The 21,538-nt window shown below is 52.1% G+C and overlaps 7 protein-coding genes across 7 annotated transcripts; 4 read left to right on the top strand and 3 right to left on the bottom strand.

Moving 5' to 3' along the window:
* Window positions 1-219: 219 nt before the first annotated feature.
* UHO2_06423 (uncharacterized protein) lies at window positions 220-4,221 on the top strand (the record flags this gene model as incomplete). The annotated part of the gene is made up of 1 exon (XM_041556431.1): window positions 220-4,221. The coding sequence occupies one exon, from the start codon at window positions 220-222 to the stop codon at window positions 4,219-4,221; it is 4,002 nt and encodes a 1,333-aa protein (XP_041412365.1).
* A 1,436-nt stretch (window positions 4,222-5,657) lies between these two features.
* Window positions 5,658-6,751, bottom strand: UHO2_06424 (uncharacterized protein; the record flags this gene model as incomplete). The annotated part of the gene is made up of 2 exons (XM_041556432.1): window positions 5,658-6,428; window positions 6,509-6,751. The coding sequence occupies 2 exons, from the start codon at window positions 6,749-6,751 to the stop codon at window positions 5,658-5,660; spliced, it is 1,014 nt and encodes a 337-aa protein (XP_041412366.1).
* Window positions 6,752-7,550: 799 nt separating this feature from the next.
* Window positions 7,551-8,546, top strand: UHO2_06425 (uncharacterized protein; the record flags this gene model as incomplete). Its single annotated transcript, XM_041556433.1, has 1 exon — window positions 7,551-8,546. One exon carries the CDS (start codon window positions 7,551-7,553, stop codon window positions 8,544-8,546), a length of 996 nt encoding a protein of 331 aa, XP_041412367.1.
* Window positions 8,547-12,416: 3,870 nt separating this feature from the next.
* On the bottom strand, window positions 12,417-13,610 carry UHO2_06426 (putative translation initiation factor eIF-4A; the record flags this gene model as incomplete). The annotated part of the gene is made up of 1 exon (XM_041556434.1): window positions 12,417-13,610. The coding sequence occupies one exon, from the start codon at window positions 13,608-13,610 to the stop codon at window positions 12,417-12,419; it is 1,194 nt and encodes a 397-aa protein (XP_041412368.1).
* A 340-nt stretch (window positions 13,611-13,950) lies between these two features.
* On the top strand, window positions 13,951-15,654 carry UHO2_06427 (uncharacterized protein; the record flags this gene model as incomplete). The annotated part of the gene is made up of 1 exon (XM_041556435.1): window positions 13,951-15,654. One exon carries the CDS (start codon window positions 13,951-13,953, stop codon window positions 15,652-15,654), a length of 1,704 nt encoding a protein of 567 aa, XP_041412369.1.
* A 122-nt stretch (window positions 15,655-15,776) lies between these two features.
* UHO2_06428 (uncharacterized protein) lies at window positions 15,777-17,423 on the bottom strand (the record flags this gene model as incomplete). The annotated part of the gene is made up of 1 exon (XM_041556436.1): window positions 15,777-17,423. The coding sequence occupies one exon, from the start codon at window positions 17,421-17,423 to the stop codon at window positions 15,777-15,779; it is 1,647 nt and encodes a 548-aa protein (XP_041412370.1).
* A 419-nt stretch (window positions 17,424-17,842) lies between these two features.
* UHO2_06429 (uncharacterized protein) lies at window positions 17,843-20,863 on the top strand (the record flags this gene model as incomplete). Its single annotated transcript, XM_041556437.1, has 1 exon — window positions 17,843-20,863. One exon carries the CDS (start codon window positions 17,843-17,845, stop codon window positions 20,861-20,863), a length of 3,021 nt encoding a protein of 1,006 aa, XP_041412371.1.
* Window positions 20,864-21,538: the final 675 nt, after the last annotated feature.

Genomic DNA, 21,538 nt, shown 5'->3' on the forward strand with positions numbered 1-21,538 from the left:
CATCTCAAACTGCCTTTTATCTCGGTGCTTCTTGCTCGATATCTGTAGACGCGGTCCACTGCATTGCTCGAATTCTCTCGCTGTCAACATTGTGTGGAGCTGCAGATCATCCCACCAAAGCTGCATCCGTTTGTCTGCGGTGATTATGATACAACCAAGCCCCTCTCTCAAACACCAGTCTGCTCTCTGTTTTACCACACCTTCGCCCACAGCATCACAATGTCCAGATCTTCAGACCTAGAAAGCCACGCAATCGACAATGGCATGTCTCGAGCAGTCTCGAGAGCCGGAAGTATATCCACATTGTGGAGCTCTGCCGAGGTCCCGCTCTGTCTTGATCCCCGTGTTCAATTATCATCTGATCGCTTCCAACATTGTCCAGCCCGGAGCCGCTCAATCGCCGGCTCCATCTCGCCCAACTCGCCTCGCTCCAGTCAAATCTCGATGCACTTTGGCAGGCTCAGCATTGACATCCCTGACGAGTATCCTCGCAGACCCGACAGCATTCGCTTCACTCCACCTCCTACCTCTGCATCTGCCTCCAGCAGCGCCATCTCTTCAGCTCGCCTCCCCTCTTCTAACATTGGCACCATTGATGAGGTTAAACCCATGCAGTCCTCGTCCATCTCCAAGATCAAGTACCAACCACCCAGTCACAATGTTCAGCAACGCCTCCTTTCCTCACGCTTCTCCGAGGACACCATCGACGAACCTCATTGGCCGCATTCCGCCTCTCAGAGCACTTTCGCCGCACAGTTCTCCATAGCACCACCCCAGTCACCAGCAGGGCTCTCTGATCTTTCCGGAACCGATTCCTCGCGTTCCTCGTCTATACAGCACACAGACCCCTCGCCAGCACTTGACCGCACTTTGGCCCCGGCACAAGCCCCCGCCGAGCTCTATCGAGGCACCTACCGCTTCTTTGACAAAGAGTATACAGTTCAGCCTCCACTCCAGGACGACAGCCTAAGCGCCTCGTCATTTGTTGATCCATGCCAAGTGGCCTACAGCCAACGCTTTGATCCTTCATCCGGGCTTGAAGCTAATGATAGCCAACTTTCACATGAAGAATCCGTTCCCTCCTTCTCCCGCTCGCAAGGCTCCACTCACGCTAGCTCCTCTGACTCGGCTTCAGCAAGCAGCGCCGAAGGAACCATGTCACGATCCAGTGCTACCACTGGTGCACCTGTGGCTGTTCTTGACAATAGCCACAGCGCTGATTCATACCTGACTCCCGCCTTTGTTGCTCCGGACGTCTCCCTGAGCAAGATGAGTGTTTGCACTGCCTCAACAGAAAAATGCAACACTCTCAGCATTCCTTCGCTTCCTTCCATTCCCAGCTTCAACTCCACCCTCACTGCCACACTCACTGCTACCCTCACTGCTACCCGCGCTGATCACACCAGAGATATTCCTCGACGTCCCAGCACTGCAGACGTCTACAGTCAAGCGTCGCACGTCTCGCCTCACACCTTCTCCAACTTGCCCTTGCCTCCGCTGCTCCCAGCGCCGTCACCATCTGAGCCTGTTCGCTACGAGGTACAGCCCTACAGCATAGCCCCTACCCAGTCTCCTGCATCCAAGTCAACCAGAAGCACCGCTCATAACGCCGACATGGCCAACAAGTCGACGAAATCGAGGCTTCTGCGAGCTCGCGTCGCTTCGACGCCAAAGCTGCGCCTCGACACTTCTTCGCTATTCTTCTCTGAGCAGGCGATGTGCGCCCAGCCACCTGTACCGCCTCTGCCAAGCCCTCTCAGCAATCCAGCCACTAATCGTCGCCCTTCGACAGTGCAAATGGATGGCTGCGCACCATTCTTTGGTCGTCGCTTCCGTTCACGCACGCTTGGCGAATCGGACCGATCAGCGCCTGCCAACATGCAAGCCGCTGTCGCCGCTACTCGAAGCATCCCTTCGCCCACCTCTGCCCCCCGATCAGGCATGCCTTCTGGCTTGTCCGACTCTGCTGTGTCTCACCGTCGTCCCAGCCAGGTTTCTGCCACAAGTTCCGAGCTGCACTCGCCTATGTGGCTTATGCAGCCTACACCTTGCTCCTCGATTTGCTCGGCCAGCTCGCCTGCTACGACCAACGACTCACTCCCCGTCACTCCAAGGACCACGACTGCATTCCCACGCCCCAAAAGCCGCGGCATTGCTGCTAAATCTGGTGGAGCAGGTTGGGCATCATACCTCCACTCAGGCTTGACCCTGCATCTTGAACAGGACAACGGCCGTGTGAGCCAACTCAACATGACCTACCTCGCTTACGATCCTTTTGGCAGACCTGAGCAGCTCGTTCAAGGGACCGAAGCTGCTCAAGCTCTCATGCCAAAAGGACCCAAGTCGCGAGGTGACAAAGATCAAGAGGCTCAACAGTGTGGCACCATCGAGTTCGGCCCTTCAGAAGACATGCGACCCGAATCCTGCTTCTTCGACTTGCCCCGCAAGGCTGATCGCTCGATCCTGCTCAAACATCTTACCAGCGGCGACGACACCAAGGCAGACTTGCTAACCCGTCAAGCAGCTCTTTCTCTCAAGACGGCTGGCAGTCATCAGGTGTCCGGATACGAGCGGAAAGGTAGACTCGCTTGGAAATTCGCCTACCGCGTCGAGCAGGATAGTGTCTATCCAGAGCGTCGAAGACTGGTGTCTCTTCGCTTCTCGTGTTCAGCGATGTTGCTCAACCCTGAGCGTGCCCGCAAGTCACGCCTCCTCAACTTGGTGAAGAAGCAGATGGGTCCGACGCTGGCATCCAAAGCTGTGGCTGGAAGCTCAAACGACTCGCCTCGATCTGCTTCTTTCCCATACCAAGATGTTGCTTTCGTCACTACAACTGCGTCGCCTGCATCATCACGCTTCTCCAGCAAGCAGCTTGCGCCTGAGGCTCAGCCCCCTCCCGTCTCTCCGGTCCGACGCAACAACGGAAGAGGTGCAGCTACTGGCGGCTTCAGCAACTACAACAGCCCGCTTCGACAGGCCAGCCGCACAGTCGCTTCCAGCAACAGCATTGCTTCGGCCGACTCGAGCTTCTGCTCTCAGCCCGTGACACCAGGTAGGGACAGCAGCATGATCGACCCCACTCTGAGCAGGATGCATCTGCAGGCTTCGCCAGCCTCAGCACACTTCGCAAGGTCGAGCACAGCTCAACGTCAGCTTCAGTCTGTGGGCGCTGCCAGCCCAACTGTGGCTCCCGCACTTCAGCTCGATCTTGGCAACGTCGACATCAACACAAGCCAGTCGAGTCGCAAGCTGCAACAGAAGGCATCGATGGCCTCTCTCGGTGCCGCTTCATCCATCAGCTCGGACAGTGTGCAGCTCGCGCAACCAGTCGTGATTAACGGACGCAAGCTGATCCCAATCAGTCTACCTGCTGGACTTGCACGACGCCCTCAAATCGACCCGACTTTGCTCCAAGCGAATGTGGTTCCCAGCTCGTCTCTTCAGCAGCGGCTCGTCAGCCCCACCTCGCAACCTGATTTGCGGGCTGCGGCAGCCAGGCAGCGTAGCACTTCGATACATTCGTCTGCCAGCTCGTCTGAGCACAGCCAGCGTAAAGCCAACAGACACGAGGTCAACGGTCTCAAGTGTCTGCTCTCAAACCAGCCTCGCACTGCCAACGTCACCTCAAGCTCGAGCAGACCTACAGCCCCCGAGACAATCAAGCTCGAGTACCTTGCACGCTCTGCCTCGGAGCAAGCACAGCAGCAGACCGAGCACCAGCAGCAATTGCGACACCACAAGTCGTTCGCCGGCGCTCTTCTGACTCCTTCCGCTTTCGCTGACGGCACAAGGCAGGCACGCAGACAGCGGAGCAAGACCACCGAGAATGGCGGTCAACAGCGACCTTTCACAGCCGACGCTTGGGGCGAATCGCAGTTTCCCTCTCGAGAGCAGATCGCAAACCTCCGCGCCTTCAGCCAGAAGCACACGGTTGAAATGGAGCGACAGGCCTCCTACGGCTCCTCTGCGGGCAGTCATGAGATCAACAATCGACACATCATTCCGCGAGAGGTACTTGCCGAGTCTTTCAACTCGCATTCGTCGTCCGAGAGGCGAGACCGGGGGGAAATGTCTGGCTACAAGCCGTTGCCTGCCCCACCTCGTCCGCAGACCAGACCAAGGACCGCTCAGACTATCATCGCTGCCGACAACGCTACGTCTCAACAATCGCATGGGAGGTATCACATTCCCGCTCATACTGTGCACGCTCTTCGCTCATAGTCATCTGCTTTTCGCCTCGCCAGGTCGACAAACACACGCTCGTTTAGACGGAATCCTTTGATAGGCCTTCGTTTTGTACTTTCACACGCATCGCTCCTTATTGCTTGACACTTTCATTTGCTCAGCCTTCTGCTCACTCATTTACTTGCTTGCATCAATAGATACCCGTTTCCCATCAAGACAAACGCAACTCCAAAAGTGCCCCGCAAGTGGCGAATCGTTCTCGTTAGTGGGAACTAAGTACAAAGCAATGTAAGAAGTATATATGTCTCTGCTGTCGGTTGATGTGCGCGTATATAGATGAGATGACACATATTATGGCATGTTGTTGCCGAATGAGATAGGGGTGTTGGTGGGTGATGTCGAGCGTTGGTGGGAGCTGACGGGTGGCGACGCTGAGTGAAGTTTGCGGTCATGTTAGAGCATGAGTACGCGGTCATGTAATTTCACTCCATCGAGTCTTGTACTTTCAATCTTGTAGTTCGCTCCTTTCTTCTTCTCTTTTCCCTGAAGGAAAAGTGATCATACATCGCTCTATAATCTCAATCAACTTGTCACCATCTGTTCTGTTTCCTAAGTCTCGTAGTCTCCTCCGCCTCTCGATCTCGCCCCCATCGTCGTCGCCAACCGTCGGGCCGGTTCGTGATATTGGGCCTGTATCACCAAATTGATTTTCTGGAGAGCTTGCGCTACAGCTGTCCGGAAAGTATTGTCAAACGGTTTACCTAGCATTCAATTAAGATCTCAGACCTGTTCCAAGGTGCTGGGGACAAGAAGGAGGAAAAGGAGGAAGTGATGGATTTTGGTTACTCTTCGGATGGCAGCACCATTGAACCAGGTGTGAAGTTCTTCTTTATTCAAGGGTTGCCTCCAAACTCATGGCTAGAGGATGGAATTCAAGACACTTGTGCAAGGGCCTAATGCAAATATGTTGACAAATGGCACTGGCATCAAACGATGTTTCAGAGCCGGAGGATGGCATGCTCTCTTGATAAATTGTCGTTGATACCGGAGAATGCTCGGTCAGAAGAAGAGACAGCCGCTTTGTGACGAGACCTGTCAAAATAGATTGCGAATCGGTATGTTGATTGCAGAGGTATATGAGTTAGCAGGCGCAGGGATAACCTACAAAGCATGAACGAGTCGACCTTGTCGTGCTTTGTGTGACAAACTGCCTCTCGACAAACACGGTCGGTCCGTTCAGAGTCTCCATCGATTCGTTTGCTTGCTGCATCGGTCTGGATACTGATTTGCAGCACTTATAGCTGTATTGCAGGCCTGCTTCATGTCATTGACGTGGTCTCCCTGCATGTTCAAGGCTCACTCTTTCAATTGTCAATCCACAAACAAGCCACAAGACGGGCATTCAGCTTAATCAAACGAACGTGTGAATAGGAATGAACAAGACCAATATCACCAAGCAAAAGCCAAGCTCGTCAAGCAGAGCGAACCAAAGCACCACTCGGACTACTGCCACTATTGCTCAAGCCCTCATCAGAACCTCTCAGCGACCTACTGTCCGGATTCGATCGCGAGAAAGGCGCCTTCAACTTCTGGAACCATCTCGGTGACGAAGGCTTAGCCTCCATCATCTTAGCCGCTTTACGTTCCTTCCTTGACCAATTGGGCGTTTCTGACCACTCTACCAACGGTCGCGACCATCCTTTGCTCCTCTGTACCATCTCCTGCGGTGGACCTTTTAGCACTTGGTCCAGAATTTCCGGTGGATAGACCTTCAATTCTAACTCATGAGGGCCAGTGTTCGGGACAAGAGAGATGTGAGAGAGGAACACCTTGTCTTTCGAATGATGAAGTTCACCACTGGGAAGCTTGAGGGTGATAGGATGAGAGCCGAAGAACTTTTTGGATTTACTAAGGCTTTGAGGGGTAACATGGTTGGGCGACGTGGCTACGCGCATTTTTGGATGGAGTCCAGGTCGAGGGGGATTAAAGGGAATGGTACGGAAGTAGTGGACTTTGCCTTCCGAGTCCGTAATCGCTCCGATGCCTTTGACTGTGTTCTTGCTTGCCGTCCAGGATTTGGCTTTGACGAAGACTAAGTCACCCGTACGTGTGGCCCTCTGAATAAAAGCAGGGCCCAAGGAAGACGTATATTCAGGTACGTTTTTCGTCAGCAGAAGAGCATGGCCTGGATGTGGAGCTGGGATCAAGAGTCGGCCAGTTTTATCTGCTCCTTGGATCAACGGCTGTAGAGCCAATCAAAGCAGTACGCAAATGGTCAGACATGAACACGAGGAGAAGGACCGGCGAATGGGAAAGACCTTACAGCAAGGGTTTCCGGAATAACCCCAAGGTTGGCCCGTTGCTCAGAAGGGACATTGGGATATCTGGAGGCCAGGAATTTACCATTGTCTACCTCCAGGGTGCGGATTATCCTGGTTAAAAAACCGGGGTGTAGCCCCTTTAAGCCTGCGGCGGCAGCACCAAAAGCGGCAGTACCATGAAGGGCGTAGCTGACGCCAGCGGCCAGGAACACAGTGAGATAGGCCAAGACCAGTTTCGACACCATGTTTTTCGGTGGAGGAGAGAAAGGTCGATGGTGGACAGTGGCCAGGCCGAAGCAGAAAGAAAACTTTTATATGTGTTGTGACTTTATGTTTGTGAGCAAGAGTCTGTCGATGATTGTGGGTCTTTAAACAAAGCTCATCAAGCTGCCTGCAGACAACGAGAACCATGCAAAAAGAACCCAGCGTGCCTTCCCCACCGACCGCTGCGCCAAGACACATCCGGTCTTCTCGCCGAGCACACTACCTTGCTTCGCCACAGACATCATACCGTGTGAAGGAAGGTCAAGGAGCTTGATTTTCAAAAAGAAGCTCGAAAGCTTTGCTTGTGGCTGACATGCAATTGGCTTCACACTCTCCACCTTAAAGATGCCAGGAGTTGAGCCATGCTCACGGCATCATTACTGCAGGTGCACAAGTTGAAGATGCGTCAGCATCTCAAGCAAGATGCACATGTTACGGCCGAGACATTGAGACACGGGAGGCTCACGTAAGCGAGAAGTACAATGAGGTACGTAATTGTTGTCATGGTGACAGCACAGTGGCACCCGGTATCATAGCAACACAGGAGTACAAATGAAGAGACACATCCTGCCTCGAATAGGACCAGAGCAGTGAATGGAGTATATATATGTGTTTGTCATTCAGTCTCACACCATGAAAACTAAGCATTACATAGAACATACAGCTGTGGTAAAGGGAGTCTGATCGTGACCCCAATAACGCCATATATTAATTGTTATCTTCATTTGATTAAGAGTCTGAAGAAGCTATCACCGAGCCAACCGAAACTCGCCGACAACCATGGTAGAAGACACCGAAATGAGGACCAAAGGAAGCAGAAAAGGCAAGAACACCCAGGTTTGGGTCGACAATAATACCACGAGCGAGAACGAGCCGGAGGCCATCAATGATGAAGCTGACGAAGACACCGATTCCGACTCCGACTTTGATGATGGCGACAAGCGATATAACCTTCGCACCCTAGCAAAGCTCCTCGAACCCGTGCCAAAGCTCACGTCACGAAACTATCATAGCTGGAGCGCTCACGTGAAATCTTTCCTCCGATCCGTGCCTCATGCGATGAAACATCTCGAGGGAACGTACGACAAGAAACACCCGAAATGGAGCCGCTCCCTCGACGATGCTTTAATCAACGCCCTGCATGGAACAATCGACACTACCGGAGAACACAATGTAAATTACCTCGTTCTAGATGTAATCAAGGAGTACCTTACTTTCAACCAAGTATGGAGAAAGATCGAAAATGGTCTCACAAATGAAGCCACCAAGACGTCTCACAGACTTGCGCTTATCTCGCAACTCAACGATACAAAGATGTTTAACTCGGACGCCAGAAAGCTAATTCAAGAGATCTGGTCCATACAAACTGAAAGCAGCCTCCTCGGCAAACCATTCGCTGATGATACATTGTTCTCGGCTCTGCAGAAATGCACGATCCAGCATCCGGTGTACAAGGAGACGGTTGCCACCGTCCATCAAATCGATTTCAATGCCCTTGCCACCGCACTAAGCATCCGGCAGACTGCTGTCGAGAGCGTCCCCACACAAAGGATCGACCCTCGACAAGCCAGTGCTAGAACCGCCGGCAACGACGATCAAAACGAACGGGCCGGAGAGACCGAAGCCAAAGCCGACAACAGCCATGCGAGCTCGAGGAACGCAAGCAAATCACGCCGAATCCGATGCTGGGTCTGCAAGCGACCGGGACATGGTATCAGTCAATGCGATGCCTTGGTTACCATTCCCAAGGACTCCCCCCTTGCTGAACCTAAATAGGAAGCATGGTGCTCCCTCACCCTCCCAATGAAATGGCAGGACCCCTCAAACACAAAAGAAACAGCTCATTGGATCTTGGACTCAGGGGCGAGTTACCATATGGTGAACAACTACAGCATGCTCATCCACCCGAGAACTTGCCGAAAGCGGATAATTACCGCCGGAAGCGAGGTCTTGGAAGCGGCAGCTATAGGAGATGCAAGCATATCAACAGATTACGGGGAAATCTCTCTGCAAAATGTATTGTATGTAAAGCACCTTAATGTTAACCTTCTGTCAACAAATTCATTAACGGATGAAGGAGCACGAGTGATATTGGACACAACTGGCAGCCAAATTTTTCTAACAAATGGCATGACACTTAAGATTGCAAAGAATCGTGAGCGAGGACTTCTGGAGTTCCGAGGCGACACATGGCAAGAAAGCGCGATGGCCACATCAGCACCATTGTTTGAAGGTGTTGATGAGGAGTTCGAGCATATTGAGAATGAGCCGAAAGTTTCAAAGCAACAACTATGGCATGAGCGTCTTGGGCACCCAGGAAGAGATAAAGCTAAGGTGATCACAAGCAAGTTAAAGGATAAGCATACCATGAAATTGGATCCAAACACCGCTCTGACATGTGAGCAGTGCGTACAATCCAAGAGCACAAGCGCTCGGATGGGGAAAGGTAGCGGCGAAAGAGCCGTAGGGCCCCTGGATCTTATCCACATCGATCTAATAATAGACTCGTCCCACGTGACGGAGTACACATGCACGTTGGTGCTGGTCGACGATCATAGCAAGTATGTGTATGCACAGCCATTGACACGAAAGAGTCATGCCTTTATGCAACTTAAAAGGATTGTTTCGTTCCTGGAGACACAGACGGATCGGAAGCTAAAAGCGATCCGATCCGATCAAGGAACGGAATGGAAAAGCAATGATGCATTAGAATGGTCATTAGAAAAGGGCATAGAGTGGCAAACCACCGTAGGGTACAACAGCAAACAAAATGGACGGGTAGAAAGAATGAACAGGACCCTTGGAGAGAAGATGAGAACGTTGCTAATGCAGAGGAGACTACCGAAGAAGTTCTGGCCATACGCGATCAGAGCTGCGGCATTCAAAATAAACCTCACTCCGAGCATTGATAATGAATTCCCTTATCAAGCGATGTTTGGCAAGTCGCCGGAACAAGCTTTAAAGCTCCTACGAGTGTTTGGTTGTCTGGCATGGGTAAACGTACCCAAAGTTAAACGGGACAACAAGAAACTGGACCAGCGAGCCGTCGCATCCATTTTCTTAGGGTACAGTCTAGAGAGGAAGGGCTGGCTCTTCTACAGCCCGGACTACAATCCGAACATCTTCTGGAGCAACTCAGCAAAATTCATGGAATCAAAGTGCTGGTCAGACAGAACAGAGTGGCGACCGGTTGACACAAAGGCACCCCCAATGATGATGACAGAGGAGAATTTCGAAGATCTAGGATACAACAAAGAAAATATATTCGACGAAACAGATGAAGAGCCACTACGAGAATACATGGATATGGAGACAGACTCAGAAGAAAGATTAAGCGAAGGAACAGCGGAGGTGATGGAACAAGGACCAATCGCCGAAACTCAGATTGACAGCAAATTCTATGGACTCGTAGTGACGCGACCGGAATGGAGAAAGAACCTGGACCCAACCATACATGAAGCAATGAGTGGAAAGGACAGAAAGCACTGGGAGGAGGCCATGCGAAAGGAGCTGGATGGATTGGAGGCGATGGGCACATGGGAGATAGTCGACCTCCCAAAGGGTGCAAATACCATCGACACACGTTGGGTACTCAAGATCAAAACCGATGCAAACCTTGTGCCGACAAAGTTCAAAGCCCGGCTCGTGGCACGAGGTTTCACTCAACGCGAGGGCATCGACTATACAGAGGTCTTCGCACCAGTAGCACCCATCCAATCCATTCGAGGGGTGATCGCTGTCGCAGCAGTACGAGATTGGGAAATGGATTCTATTGACGTAAAGCAAGCATACCTGAACTCCACTATACACCATGATGTATACCTCAAGCCCCCAGTAGGAATCGAAATACCACCCGGAAAAGTGTTGAAGGTAGTGAAAGGACTGTACGGTCTGAAACAATTGGGCCAAGAATGGAACATTGAGTTAGACTCACATCTCCGGACGATCGGATTCCATTGCATGCCGAGCACACCATGCCTATACTCAAGAGGGACAGGCGACAAGATCACGATCATCACAGCATATGTGGATGACATGCTAATAACATCACCCAGTCATGATGAAGTAGACCGCGCAAAGCGAGAGATCATGGACAAATGGGAGATGCAAGACAATGGAAGGGTCAAAGAATTTCTGGGTATCAAGATCACACGTGATAGAAGACGGAGGAGGATATCTCTGGGTCTAACAGCATACATCAAGGAAATGGTGAACAAATGGTTAGGAGGAGCAAATGAGAAATCTTGGGTACCCATGCTGAGTGTAGCGAACGTCGCCGGAGGCAAGCGATGTGAACCTCAGTGAGCAAAGAAGTATCAAGAATTGGTCGGCCAACTATTATGGGTCTCCAACACAGCCCGACCAGATATTGCCTTTGCCGTCAGCGTATTGGCGCGATATATGTCGATCCCGATCGACAGTGCATGGAAGGCAGCCATCCACATGGTAAAGTACCTGAACCAAACGAACAAATATCAGTTGCACCTAGGAGGGGAGACAAATGAGCACTCGGATACACCGGTAACGACGTATACCGACGCAAACTGGGCATCCGACCCCACAAATGGACGAAGAAGCACCTCGGGGTCGATAACATATGTATATGGGTGTCCAGTGAGTTGGAAATCACACGTTCAGAAGTGTGTGGCATTGTCGGCAGTCGAAGCAGAGTTTGTCGCCACTTCTGAAGCGGTGCGAGAAACCTTATTCTTCTCATATTTGCTCTGGGATTTGGAGACCACGGACGTTCGGCCCGTACTATACACAGATAGCCAGGGGTGCATACAGGTGAGTAAAGATCCAGCCAAACATTGGAAGTTAAAGCACATCGATACACGGTATCATTTTGTTTGCGATCACGTGCAAGAGGGCGATGTGGAAATCAAATATGTCGGAACGGCAAACAACATTGCAGATGTCTTGACAAAACCCTTACAGGGTCTTAACACCTCACGATTGGCTAGGATGATAGGACTGGAGATCCCGCCGAAGGGGGGAGTTGAAGATGCGTCGGCATCTCAAGCAAGATGCACATGTTACGGCCGAGACATTGAGACATGGGAGGCTCACGTAAGCGAGAAGTACAATGAGGTACGTAATTGTTGTCATGGTGACAGCACAGTGGCACCCGGTATCATAGCAACACAGGAGTACAAATGAAGAGACACATCCTGCCTCGAATAGGACCAGAGCAGTGAATGGAGTATATATATGTGTTTGTCATTCAGTCTCACACCATGAAAACTAAGCATTACATAGAACATACGGCTGTGGTAAAGGGAGTCTGATCGTGACCCCAATAACGCCGTATATTAATTGTTATCTTCATTTCACACAGATCGTCCCACCCTTATCTCGGCCCACATTCTTATGAAGGGATGTCGAGAGTCACGTTGGTCCAATGGAGGAGCACCTCCTACAATTTCCTCGATCTCATTAGCTCTTTCCGTCGGCAGCGCCGGACGCATACCTGGTCTGCGTTTCTCGTGTGCTCTTTGTACTTTTAGTCTTCCGCAAGTCACGGACTCTATTCCACCATGAGATCGAAAATGTGATGGTGCCGTGCGTGTGTGTTGCGCCCCGACGACTCGAGCCGCGGAGAATGTGGGAATCGATGAGAAAACTTTAACAATGTCGATGGCACCCCTAGAGCACATCTTCCAACTTTACCGGCATCTCATCAATCTGAGTCGAATAGAATTGCTCGATATCTCTCAGAATCCTAACGTCATCTACCGTAACAAAGTTGATGGCCACACCTTTCCTGCCGAACCTTCCCGACCTACCAATTCTGTGGATGTAGTTCTCTCGATTTGTCGGCAAGTCGTAGTTGATGACCAACGAGATGTTGGCAATATCGATACCTCTTGCCCAAACATCTGTTGTGATCAGGACCCTCGAACTTCCTTGTCGGAACTCTGCCATGACTTCGTCTCGCTCCTTCTGTTGCATCTCGCCGTGCATGCTGGATACTTGGAAGTTATTTTCCTTCATCTTGCCAGAGAGCCAATCGACTTTCCTTCGCGTGTTGCAGAAGATGACAGCCTGGGTGATGGTGAGAGTGTCGTAGAGATCACAGAGAGTGTCAAACTTCCATTCTTCCTTTTCGACTGCGACAAAGAATTGCTTGATGCCTTCGAGAGTGAGCTCGTCACGCTTGACTAGGATGCGGATGGGATCTGTCATGAACTTGGAAGTCATTTCGAGAACGTCTTGCGGGAGGGTGGCTGAGAGAAGGACAACTTGGGTGGAGGGCGGCAGGTAGCGGTAGACGTCGTAGATCTGATCTTTGAAGCCCATATTAAGCAGCTCGTCGGACTCGTCGAGGATGAGCATCTTGATGTTCTTCGTGCGAAGATGACGGCGGCGAATCATGTCGTATACGCGACCAGGAGTACCGGAGACGATGTGCTGGCCATAGTCGAGCTTGCGAATGTCCTCTCCCACGCTCGTTCCGCCGATACAGGCATGGCACTGCACATTGAGGTAGTCACCGAGCGCCAAGACGACGGACTGGATCTGGATCGCCAGCTCGCGGGTGGGGCTGAGTACCAGTGCTTGTGTTTCGCGCAAAGTGGTATCGATAGACTGAAGCATCGAAATACTGAAGGTTGCTGTTTTACCGGTACCGGACTGAGCCTGTGCGATGACGTCGCGGCCACGAATGATGGGTAAGATAGCTCGTTGCTGGATAGCAGAGGGCTTCTCGAAGTTATATGCGTAGATGCCACGGAGCAGGTCTTCCTTAAGACCCATCGCATCGAAGGTGGTTGCGACCTTAACCTCTTCCGAGCTGTCGAAGGCGAGCTTGCTGTCGCCTGTGTTGATACCTCCTGACATGATGGGTAAAGTTGACCTGAGAAGGTGAAGCGGAATGATGGAGGTGGTCGAGGTGGAAGGACGAGGTGTGAATGTGGAGTCGGATGTCAAAAAGTGCGGCTCAGCCAAAAAAAAAAAAAAATGCTGCACGTGATATTTTACTCACGTGATAGTTTACTCACGTGACATTTAACGCACGTGACATACTACGCACGTGACCATAAACGCAGGTGACGTAGATTTCTTCGGATTGCGGGAATGGAACTACTCAACTTTGTCCAGATCCCTTCTCTTCCTCCTCGTTGCTTCCTCCATCCACACTTCTGTTGACCTAGTTTGCTTGCTATCCGAAAACTACACGATGGCCGATACGTCGCTCATAGAAGTGGCGCGCCAGACGCACGAAGAGGCGGAGCGATATCAGCAAGCACTCGTCGATCTTGTCCTCTCGTCTTCGTCCACTTCCCATCTTACTCACAAGGACAAGCTCAAGCGAGCCCACAAAGCATCTCACCTTCTCGACCGCGTTGCATCTCGCTACCAGTATCTCGACCGCTTCTACAGCGACCAACATGGAGACCGACAACGCGAGCTCGATTTGCTCTCCTCTACTCGAGCCCGCGGTGAAGGCGGCGACGATGCTTTCGGCGAATTTTACCAACGTCTCGGCAGGATCCGCGAGTACCACGACAAGTATCCAGGCGCGCTGCCGGATCACTTCAATGTCGACTTCACTGCACTGGAAGGCGGCTCGAGCTCAACAAAAACCGACGCAACGGGTGCCTCAACATCAGCAGCTGCATACAAGGACGCCGCGGGTTTGGATTTCATCGACCGCATGTTCTCGGGAGAAGAGATGGCAGGTCGTTTCTTGGATCTTTACCTCTACCATGAAGCATATCTCAACCTGAAAGGAGCGAAGCGTATCTCGTATCTCGCCTACATTGATGACTTTGACAAGCTCGCTGGGCCCTCTTCACCTATCCCTAGTTACACCAAGAAAACCGATGCATACCGAAACTATCTCATCGACTTGCGCAAGTACCTCGACTCCTTCTTGCGAAAGACGCAGCCGCTTGCGAATGTAGACGAAATTGCAGCAAAGGCAACATCGCAGTTCGAAGAAGAGTGGGAGCAGGGTAAAGTGGAAGGATGGGAGCAGCAAGGATTAGAAGTGTTCGGTGGCGCACAAGGCAAGGGCAAAGCAGCAGCAGCGCCAGCAGAAGGAGAGGGCATTTGGTGTGCAGCATGCAGACGCTTCTACTCGAAGCAAACGGTCTACGACGCGCATCTCAAATCACTAAAACATCTCAAAGCAGCTGCCCGCTTAGCACAATCTGAACAGAACGGCGAGGAAGCCTCGTCTACACCTACGCCTTCCAAAAGCAATGGTGAAAGCGAAGCAGAGAAGATCAAGAACCGTGTCAAAGCCAAAGCCATCGCACGTGAAGAAGTCATTATCCGCGGACTAGCATCTGACCTCTCCACCATTCGATCCGATACCAAAGCCAACGTCGAGCGCAAAGCCGCCCTCACCGATCGCGAACGACAAGCCGAAGCCGAAGCCGCAGAAGAAGAGCTCAATCGCATGTCTGCACTCAACCACACCTCTGGTCTCGACTCTGATGATCCCAACAATCCCAATGCTATGGATGAGGATCTCGATGACGATGCCACATCACGCGTGTACAATCCGCTCAAGCTGCCTATTGGATGGGATGGTCGACCGATCCCGTTCTGGCTGTACAAGTTGCATGGTTTACGAAACGAGTTCAAATGCGAGATCTGCTCAGACCACGTCTATCAGGGAAGAAAGAACTTTGAAAAGCATTTTACCGAGTCTAGGCATGCTTTTGGCATGCGAGCGCTAGGTTTGCCGAATACGGTCCAGTTCAGGGATGTCACGCGGATTGCAGATGCATTAGCGCTGGCGGATAAGTTGAGAAAGAAAGGTAAAATGGAAGCATCAGAAGCAGGGGTGGATGCTCAAGAGGTTGAGGATGAGCACGGAAACACGTACACCAAGAAGACGTATGACTTGCTCAAGAGGCAGGGTCTCATCTAGTTGCTCTAGTTGCACGATCAATGCAAAGCTGCTCGGCACAAGGCGATCCGATATGTTTGTGTGTGTAGGTGACGATGACCATGTGATTCCTGATGATAGCGGATGAGGTTAAAGGGTGAGGATTACAAACAAAACGATGCGCCGACACTGGTTAATCCGAGATCCTTGGTAAGCTTTCCTACATTGACCTGAATCTGACTCGCTGCTTCTGCAGAGTTGCTATCCGCAAAACTCTTCTTGGACCTCCATTGCGGCTCGGTTTTCAACCAGTCATTGATTGAAGCCTGCAGTGCTGATACCCTGAAGGCATCCTCCTTGATCTCGCCTGATTGCTGATCGGCTGCACCAGTGCTGACCTTAGTAGGCGCCGACTTCTTTGCTCCAGGACCAAAGAACTTTGAGATCGCTACTGGCTCGTCGATCCATTTGACCTTATAAGCGCGATGTGCTGTGCCACCCGCCACGGAAGGCTGGGGAAGAAGGGTGCCGTACAGACTTGTTGCGCGGGTCTCTGCTATTGTCGATGAGAACGTTTCTGCTTCTGATGTGGGAGTGTTGGTGGTGAAAGGTGATGTGCGCGAAAGCGAGCGGGTGAGACGCTTGCCTCCTAAGCTCGGTGCAGATTCGGCGGAAGGGGCGGTGCTGGTAGTCGATGGTGCAGAAGCGGAAGGAGGCTTGTACTTCTCCTCGAGCATCGTCTTTGCAGTAGCCCAACTGAAACGGACGATGCCAGGCCAACCAAAGACCGGATCGAGGGTGCGTTTGAGGAAGGCAACTGTGTTGGGATCTCCTGGATAGCCACTGCCCAGCAATCCTAGGTTGTCCCAGACGGTATCGATAGTCTTGTGATCTGAGCTGACTTCTGCTTCTGCTTCTGCTTCTGCGTCTGCTTTGCGCTTTTTACTGTCGTCCTGCCCATTTGATTGTGTGACGATGTGATTGGTCGCATCGCCCAGCACGCTCCCAGTGTCCTCCTTGGTGTCCACAGTCTCGACCAGACTTTGCTGCTGTTCAGCATACTTCCATGCCTCAATACACCTGTCTCTTGTTACTTTGGCAGCAATACTCGCCGCACCAACGATAGGATAGATCGCATCAGCTTTGCTCGTTACGGTCCACTTGATGTGCGGATGTCTTGGGAAATGCGAGCTCAAAAGCTTCTTATAGCTGTTCGGATCACCCACCGTATCCACATAGATCTCTGTCACATCTACGCCTTCCTCCAGCACACCTGCTATCAACAAGACCGTGGCTTGGCTTGATTGTGCGTTGAGGTTGATGGGTCTGCGTCGAAGCATGCCTGCTGAGATGTCTTGGGGTGACATGACACGGACTGACCATCCGAGGTACTGTTTATGGTCGACGAGAGCCGAGAGGAGGTTGTCTCGACGTTCAGCGGTAAGGGCTTTAGAGTCTGCGAAACCAATTTGCTTCATATCGTCTTGGTACGAGATTGGGCAGTAAGCAATGCCGTACACCAAAGGTCCTAGGACTGGGCCACGACCAGCTTCGTCGACACCAAGAACGCAGGGCACTTTGATGGAGGGGTTGGCGGGGTCGATCTTGCTACATTCTGTGGGGATGGGAGATGCGTACGTGTAGGACTGCTGAATCGGGGTCGAGGGCTCGGAAGGGATGGGAGGTGGTGGGATGGCAGCTATTGTGATGGCCGAGTCGTCTTCCTGGATTGCGAGGTCGTCATCATCAACGACCTTCTTCGCCTTCTTTGCGGACGACACTGCTGCTGCTGCTTTTTTCCTCGGCGGCATGGTTGATGCTTTGAGCCGACAGTGAGGAATAAGACAAGGAGGAGTAGGACAAGGAGGAGTAGGACAAGGAGAAGTAGGACAAGAACAAGGTTACCAAGGTGTTGGTTTCGTGGCACGAGGCGCGCGTCGCGCGACGCGTAAATAGGATGCCGAAATTTAAAAAAATTGAATGTTAGACCGACGTTGCTATTGCCTCCTGGAAAACTGCCTCCACTGCAACTTTTTCTTTTCTTTTCTTTTTGTTAAATTTTTTGGGCGCCTTGCAACCGAAAATTTGTCAAGAAGAATTGATGATGAGCACAACAACATCCTAAGCTTTCCACCATCTTGACCACCAACCTGTTTGTCGCCGCAATACCTAAAAAGCGGCAATCGACCCACTTGATTGGTGTGTGTCAGAACAGCACCTAGAGTCAAAGATGGCATCATCAAAGAGCACCGGCGCGTCGAAGCCGTCTAGCTCGAGATCAGCCACGGCACCTGGCTCGTCCTCCGCAGCGGCGTTCACATCCAACTCGGCGGCCTCGTCACAATCGTCTACACCGGAGCCTGCAAACACAACACTACCGGATCCGAAGACAGATCTTCCAGCATACCTACTCAAGTTGCAGTCAGCGTTACAGCCGCTTACACGAAATGCAGCAGCTATCCCAACACACGGCGATCTCGCCTTCCATCGCAGTATGGATCGCAAGCTTGCCAAGAAGCTCGACTCGGAATCAGATCGTTTACTTGAGTCTATCTCTCAGCTTGCATCCTGGATTGCTTCCGGCCCTAAGGCGCCCAAGATCCCGCTTGCAAAGAACGCTGCTGCTTCTTCGAGTAAGAAGTTAAAGTCGAAGGTCGACCTCGATTTGGATCTAGCGGATGTTACAACGAACGAGTCCTTTGCATCGAATCTCGGAGAGCTGGTGGATCATTTGATGGAGAGCGCGGATACGTGCCTCGATGAGTACACAGGCAAGCTCGCACCACGCAATGTTGCCGCGCAAGAGAATTCGGCCGGAGGAGCACAGACAGAGTCGGCCAACGGACGGATGCAAGCTATGACAGCAGTCCAGAACGGCAAGGCTTTGCCCAAAACAGGCAACCTCCCATCATGGGTCCTGAACGCTCCCATCCCTCCACCGCAGAAGAACTTCACGACCAAAGCCGACAACTCGACCGATACCTTGTGGCAGCCGAACCTCAAGTATGGCAAGCCTAACGCAATGGTCCCTCTTGGTCACACGAACCCTCAGCGACTAGGTGCCGACGGTCAAACATTGCCAAGAGGCCCAAGACGAGGCATGTACTGTGCCGAAGGAGACCCCTTAGACAACCCTTACTATCACGAGATTCTTCATTCCTCACCACCTATACACGCCTTGTCCAAGCCAGATCCAGCAACCAAGGACAACCCGCCACCACGGCTCAATGAGAAGGACCCTTCGCTTTCCACCGATGCATGCCCCTTCCAATGGGTCTCCACCAAAGCCCAGATCGAACAGCTCAGAGACCATCTTGATGAGGACCGAGTGAAGGAGATCGCTATTGACCTCGAACACCACTCTTACCGCACATACCAGGGTATTGTCTGTCTCATGCAACTCTCAACACGATGGGGAGACTGGATCATCGACACCCTCTCTGATGAGGTTCGACAGCATGCAGAGCTGCTCAACTCTTCTTTCACCGATCCGAGCAAGGTCAAAGTTTTGCACGGTGCCAACCATGACGTGCTCTGGCTCCAGCGGGATCTCGGATTGTATCTTGTCAACCTGTTTGACACCTACCACGCAACAAACGTCCTCATGTTCCCCAGTCATGGTCTGAACTACCTCATGGCAAGGTACTGCAACTTTGACGCTGACAAGCGCTACCAGCTCGCAGATTGGAGAATACGACCCCTCCCCAAAGAGATGCTCTACTACGCTCGAAGCGACACCCACACACTCCTCTACATCTACGACAACCTTCGACATGAGCTGATGGAATCTGGCGGTCTCGATGCAATCCGTGAAGTCTTCAACCGCAGCAAAGACGTTGCAATGTCGACTTATGCAAAGGAAGAATGGGACAGCCAAGGCGAAACGCGCGAAGGCTGGCGAAGCGTATGGAGGAAGTGGGGTGGTGAAGCAGCTCTCGGCACTGAAGATCGAAGGGAGCTCAGCCAGATGAAGAAAGAAGAACGCTTGGTGCGGGCACTGCACAAGTGGAGAGATGGTGTAGCAAGAGAGGAGGATGAGTCGCCAAGGTACATCCTGGGTGCGAACAATCTGATGATGTTGGCTGCCAGAGCACCGGTCAAGCCTGAGGGAGTACTCGCGTGCGTTCCTCCCAATGCTTCGGGATTGAAAAAGAGGATCGGAGAACTGGCCAAGTTGATTAAGGACGAGGTCGAGGCTTGGGAGAAGCATCAGGAAAAGCTAAGCGAGGAGAAGAGACAGAAGCTGGCGGCTGGGCTATTGCAGAATGGTGACGGAGATGCGGAGATGGATGTTGGTGAGGCTGTTGCTCGACCACAGGTCGAGCAAGTCGCAACGGCCATCCCTGCTACAAAGAGCACAGTCAACTCTCGGTCGATCTCAGCAATCAGCACTGCAGCCAGCAAAGACCCTAAAGTCGATGTCTCGGTTTGGTCCGAGGCCTCCGCTTCCGCTCCAGCCACTCAGGCAGCAGCATCGAAGGCAGGCATCCGGGGCGCGGTTCGATCTTTCGCTTCGAACTTGTTCGGTCGCTCGGCTACCACCGTCCCTGCTGGCCCTGTCTCCGACGCAGCTTCGACCAGGCCCACGCTTACTTCCCGATCATCGAAGCTCTTTGGCACCCTCTCCACTCACTCATCCAATGTTGCCGGTGAGAAGATCAAAGCAGTCAAAGCAGGATTCGCTGATCAAGTAGCTGGATTGCTTGGCAGAACCTCTACTTCTACCGGCTTTGCAGACGAAGACATCGTGATGCAATCCGAAAGCGTCGCGTTCGTTCCTCGCGAGGAGCGAACAACGCTCGAACCCGCCCCTGAGCCCGCACAGGAGGAGGCAGTTGAGTCAGAGGAGGAAAAAGAGAAGGAAGAATACATCGTAGTCTCCTCCAACAAGTCCAAGTCGAAAGCCAAGGCATCCAAACCATCTGCTTCTCAGCCTCAGGCCGACGGAACGTCTTCCAAAAAGGAGCTCAAGAAGAAGCGCAAAGCTGAGGCTGCCGCTGCCGCTGCGGGCTCCAACGCTGACGCTGTTGCGCCTGCTGCCAAGAAGAGGAAAGGAAAGTTCGACGAGGAGTTCGACTTCTCTTCCGCCCCCAACGCTTTCGAGACGCCAGTGGTTAAGAAGGAGGAAAGGAAAGAGAAGGTCGGGAAGGCTAAGCCCAAAGGTAAGGGCGAGAAGAAGACAGAGGAAGCCATCTTCAGACAGCCGAGAGACAGGGCTCGTAGAAAGACTGATATGGGGAGCACTATGTAAAGCTCCTTTTGCTAGTTCTCTTATTCACTCGAGAACGGTGATTGTCACCCCATGCTATACCTGCTCGTTTGTATGTCCTGTGCCTGATTGCGTGTGCTTGGTATATTGTATCTCGATGCTGTCCGTGAAGGCGATTGCCAAGTCTGTCGGATGTCGCCATAGCCTCTTCCCTTGCAGCACGACGTGAACATCCTCAATGCCTCTGCATTTGCGCTTGCCGTTCTTTCTCTCGTTGCAAGCTTTACCGACAACACGCAAGGCATCGACTGCGTTCTGTTATAGCGTCCAGCAACTTCCCCTGGTCCAACACAGCGCTCTTCTCTGCATTGACATCGCTGAAATCATTTAGTTGGGCAGTGAGGATGGGAGCAGCATCCAAGAGGTGCAAAGCAAGCTGGACACCTTGATTGCAGCCTACTGCCAGGGCTCATGTGCCAGAACCCGGGCCCAGACTCTGAGGCTGAACAACTAACCAAGCCCGGCTTCGCTCTTGGGTGAATTGTTGTCGGGAATCAGACAGTAGATTGCTGTAAGCGACACTGGGCAAAGGTTTGATGGTTTGTTTGGACTTGAGCAAGGCTGAATGATTTGCTGGCAACTGGGTCGGGATTGGCTAAGCATTGTGAATGCTCTGTACAGAGGGGGAGCGGCATGTTGCGGAGTGCTGGGGCATCA

Source organism: Ustilago hordei (genome assembly GCF_900519145.1).
Source record: "Ustilago hordei strain Uho2 genome assembly, contig: UHO2_contig_18, whole genome shotgun sequence".
NCBI lineage: Eukaryota > Fungi > Basidiomycota > Ustilaginomycetes > Ustilaginales > Ustilaginaceae > Ustilago > Ustilago hordei.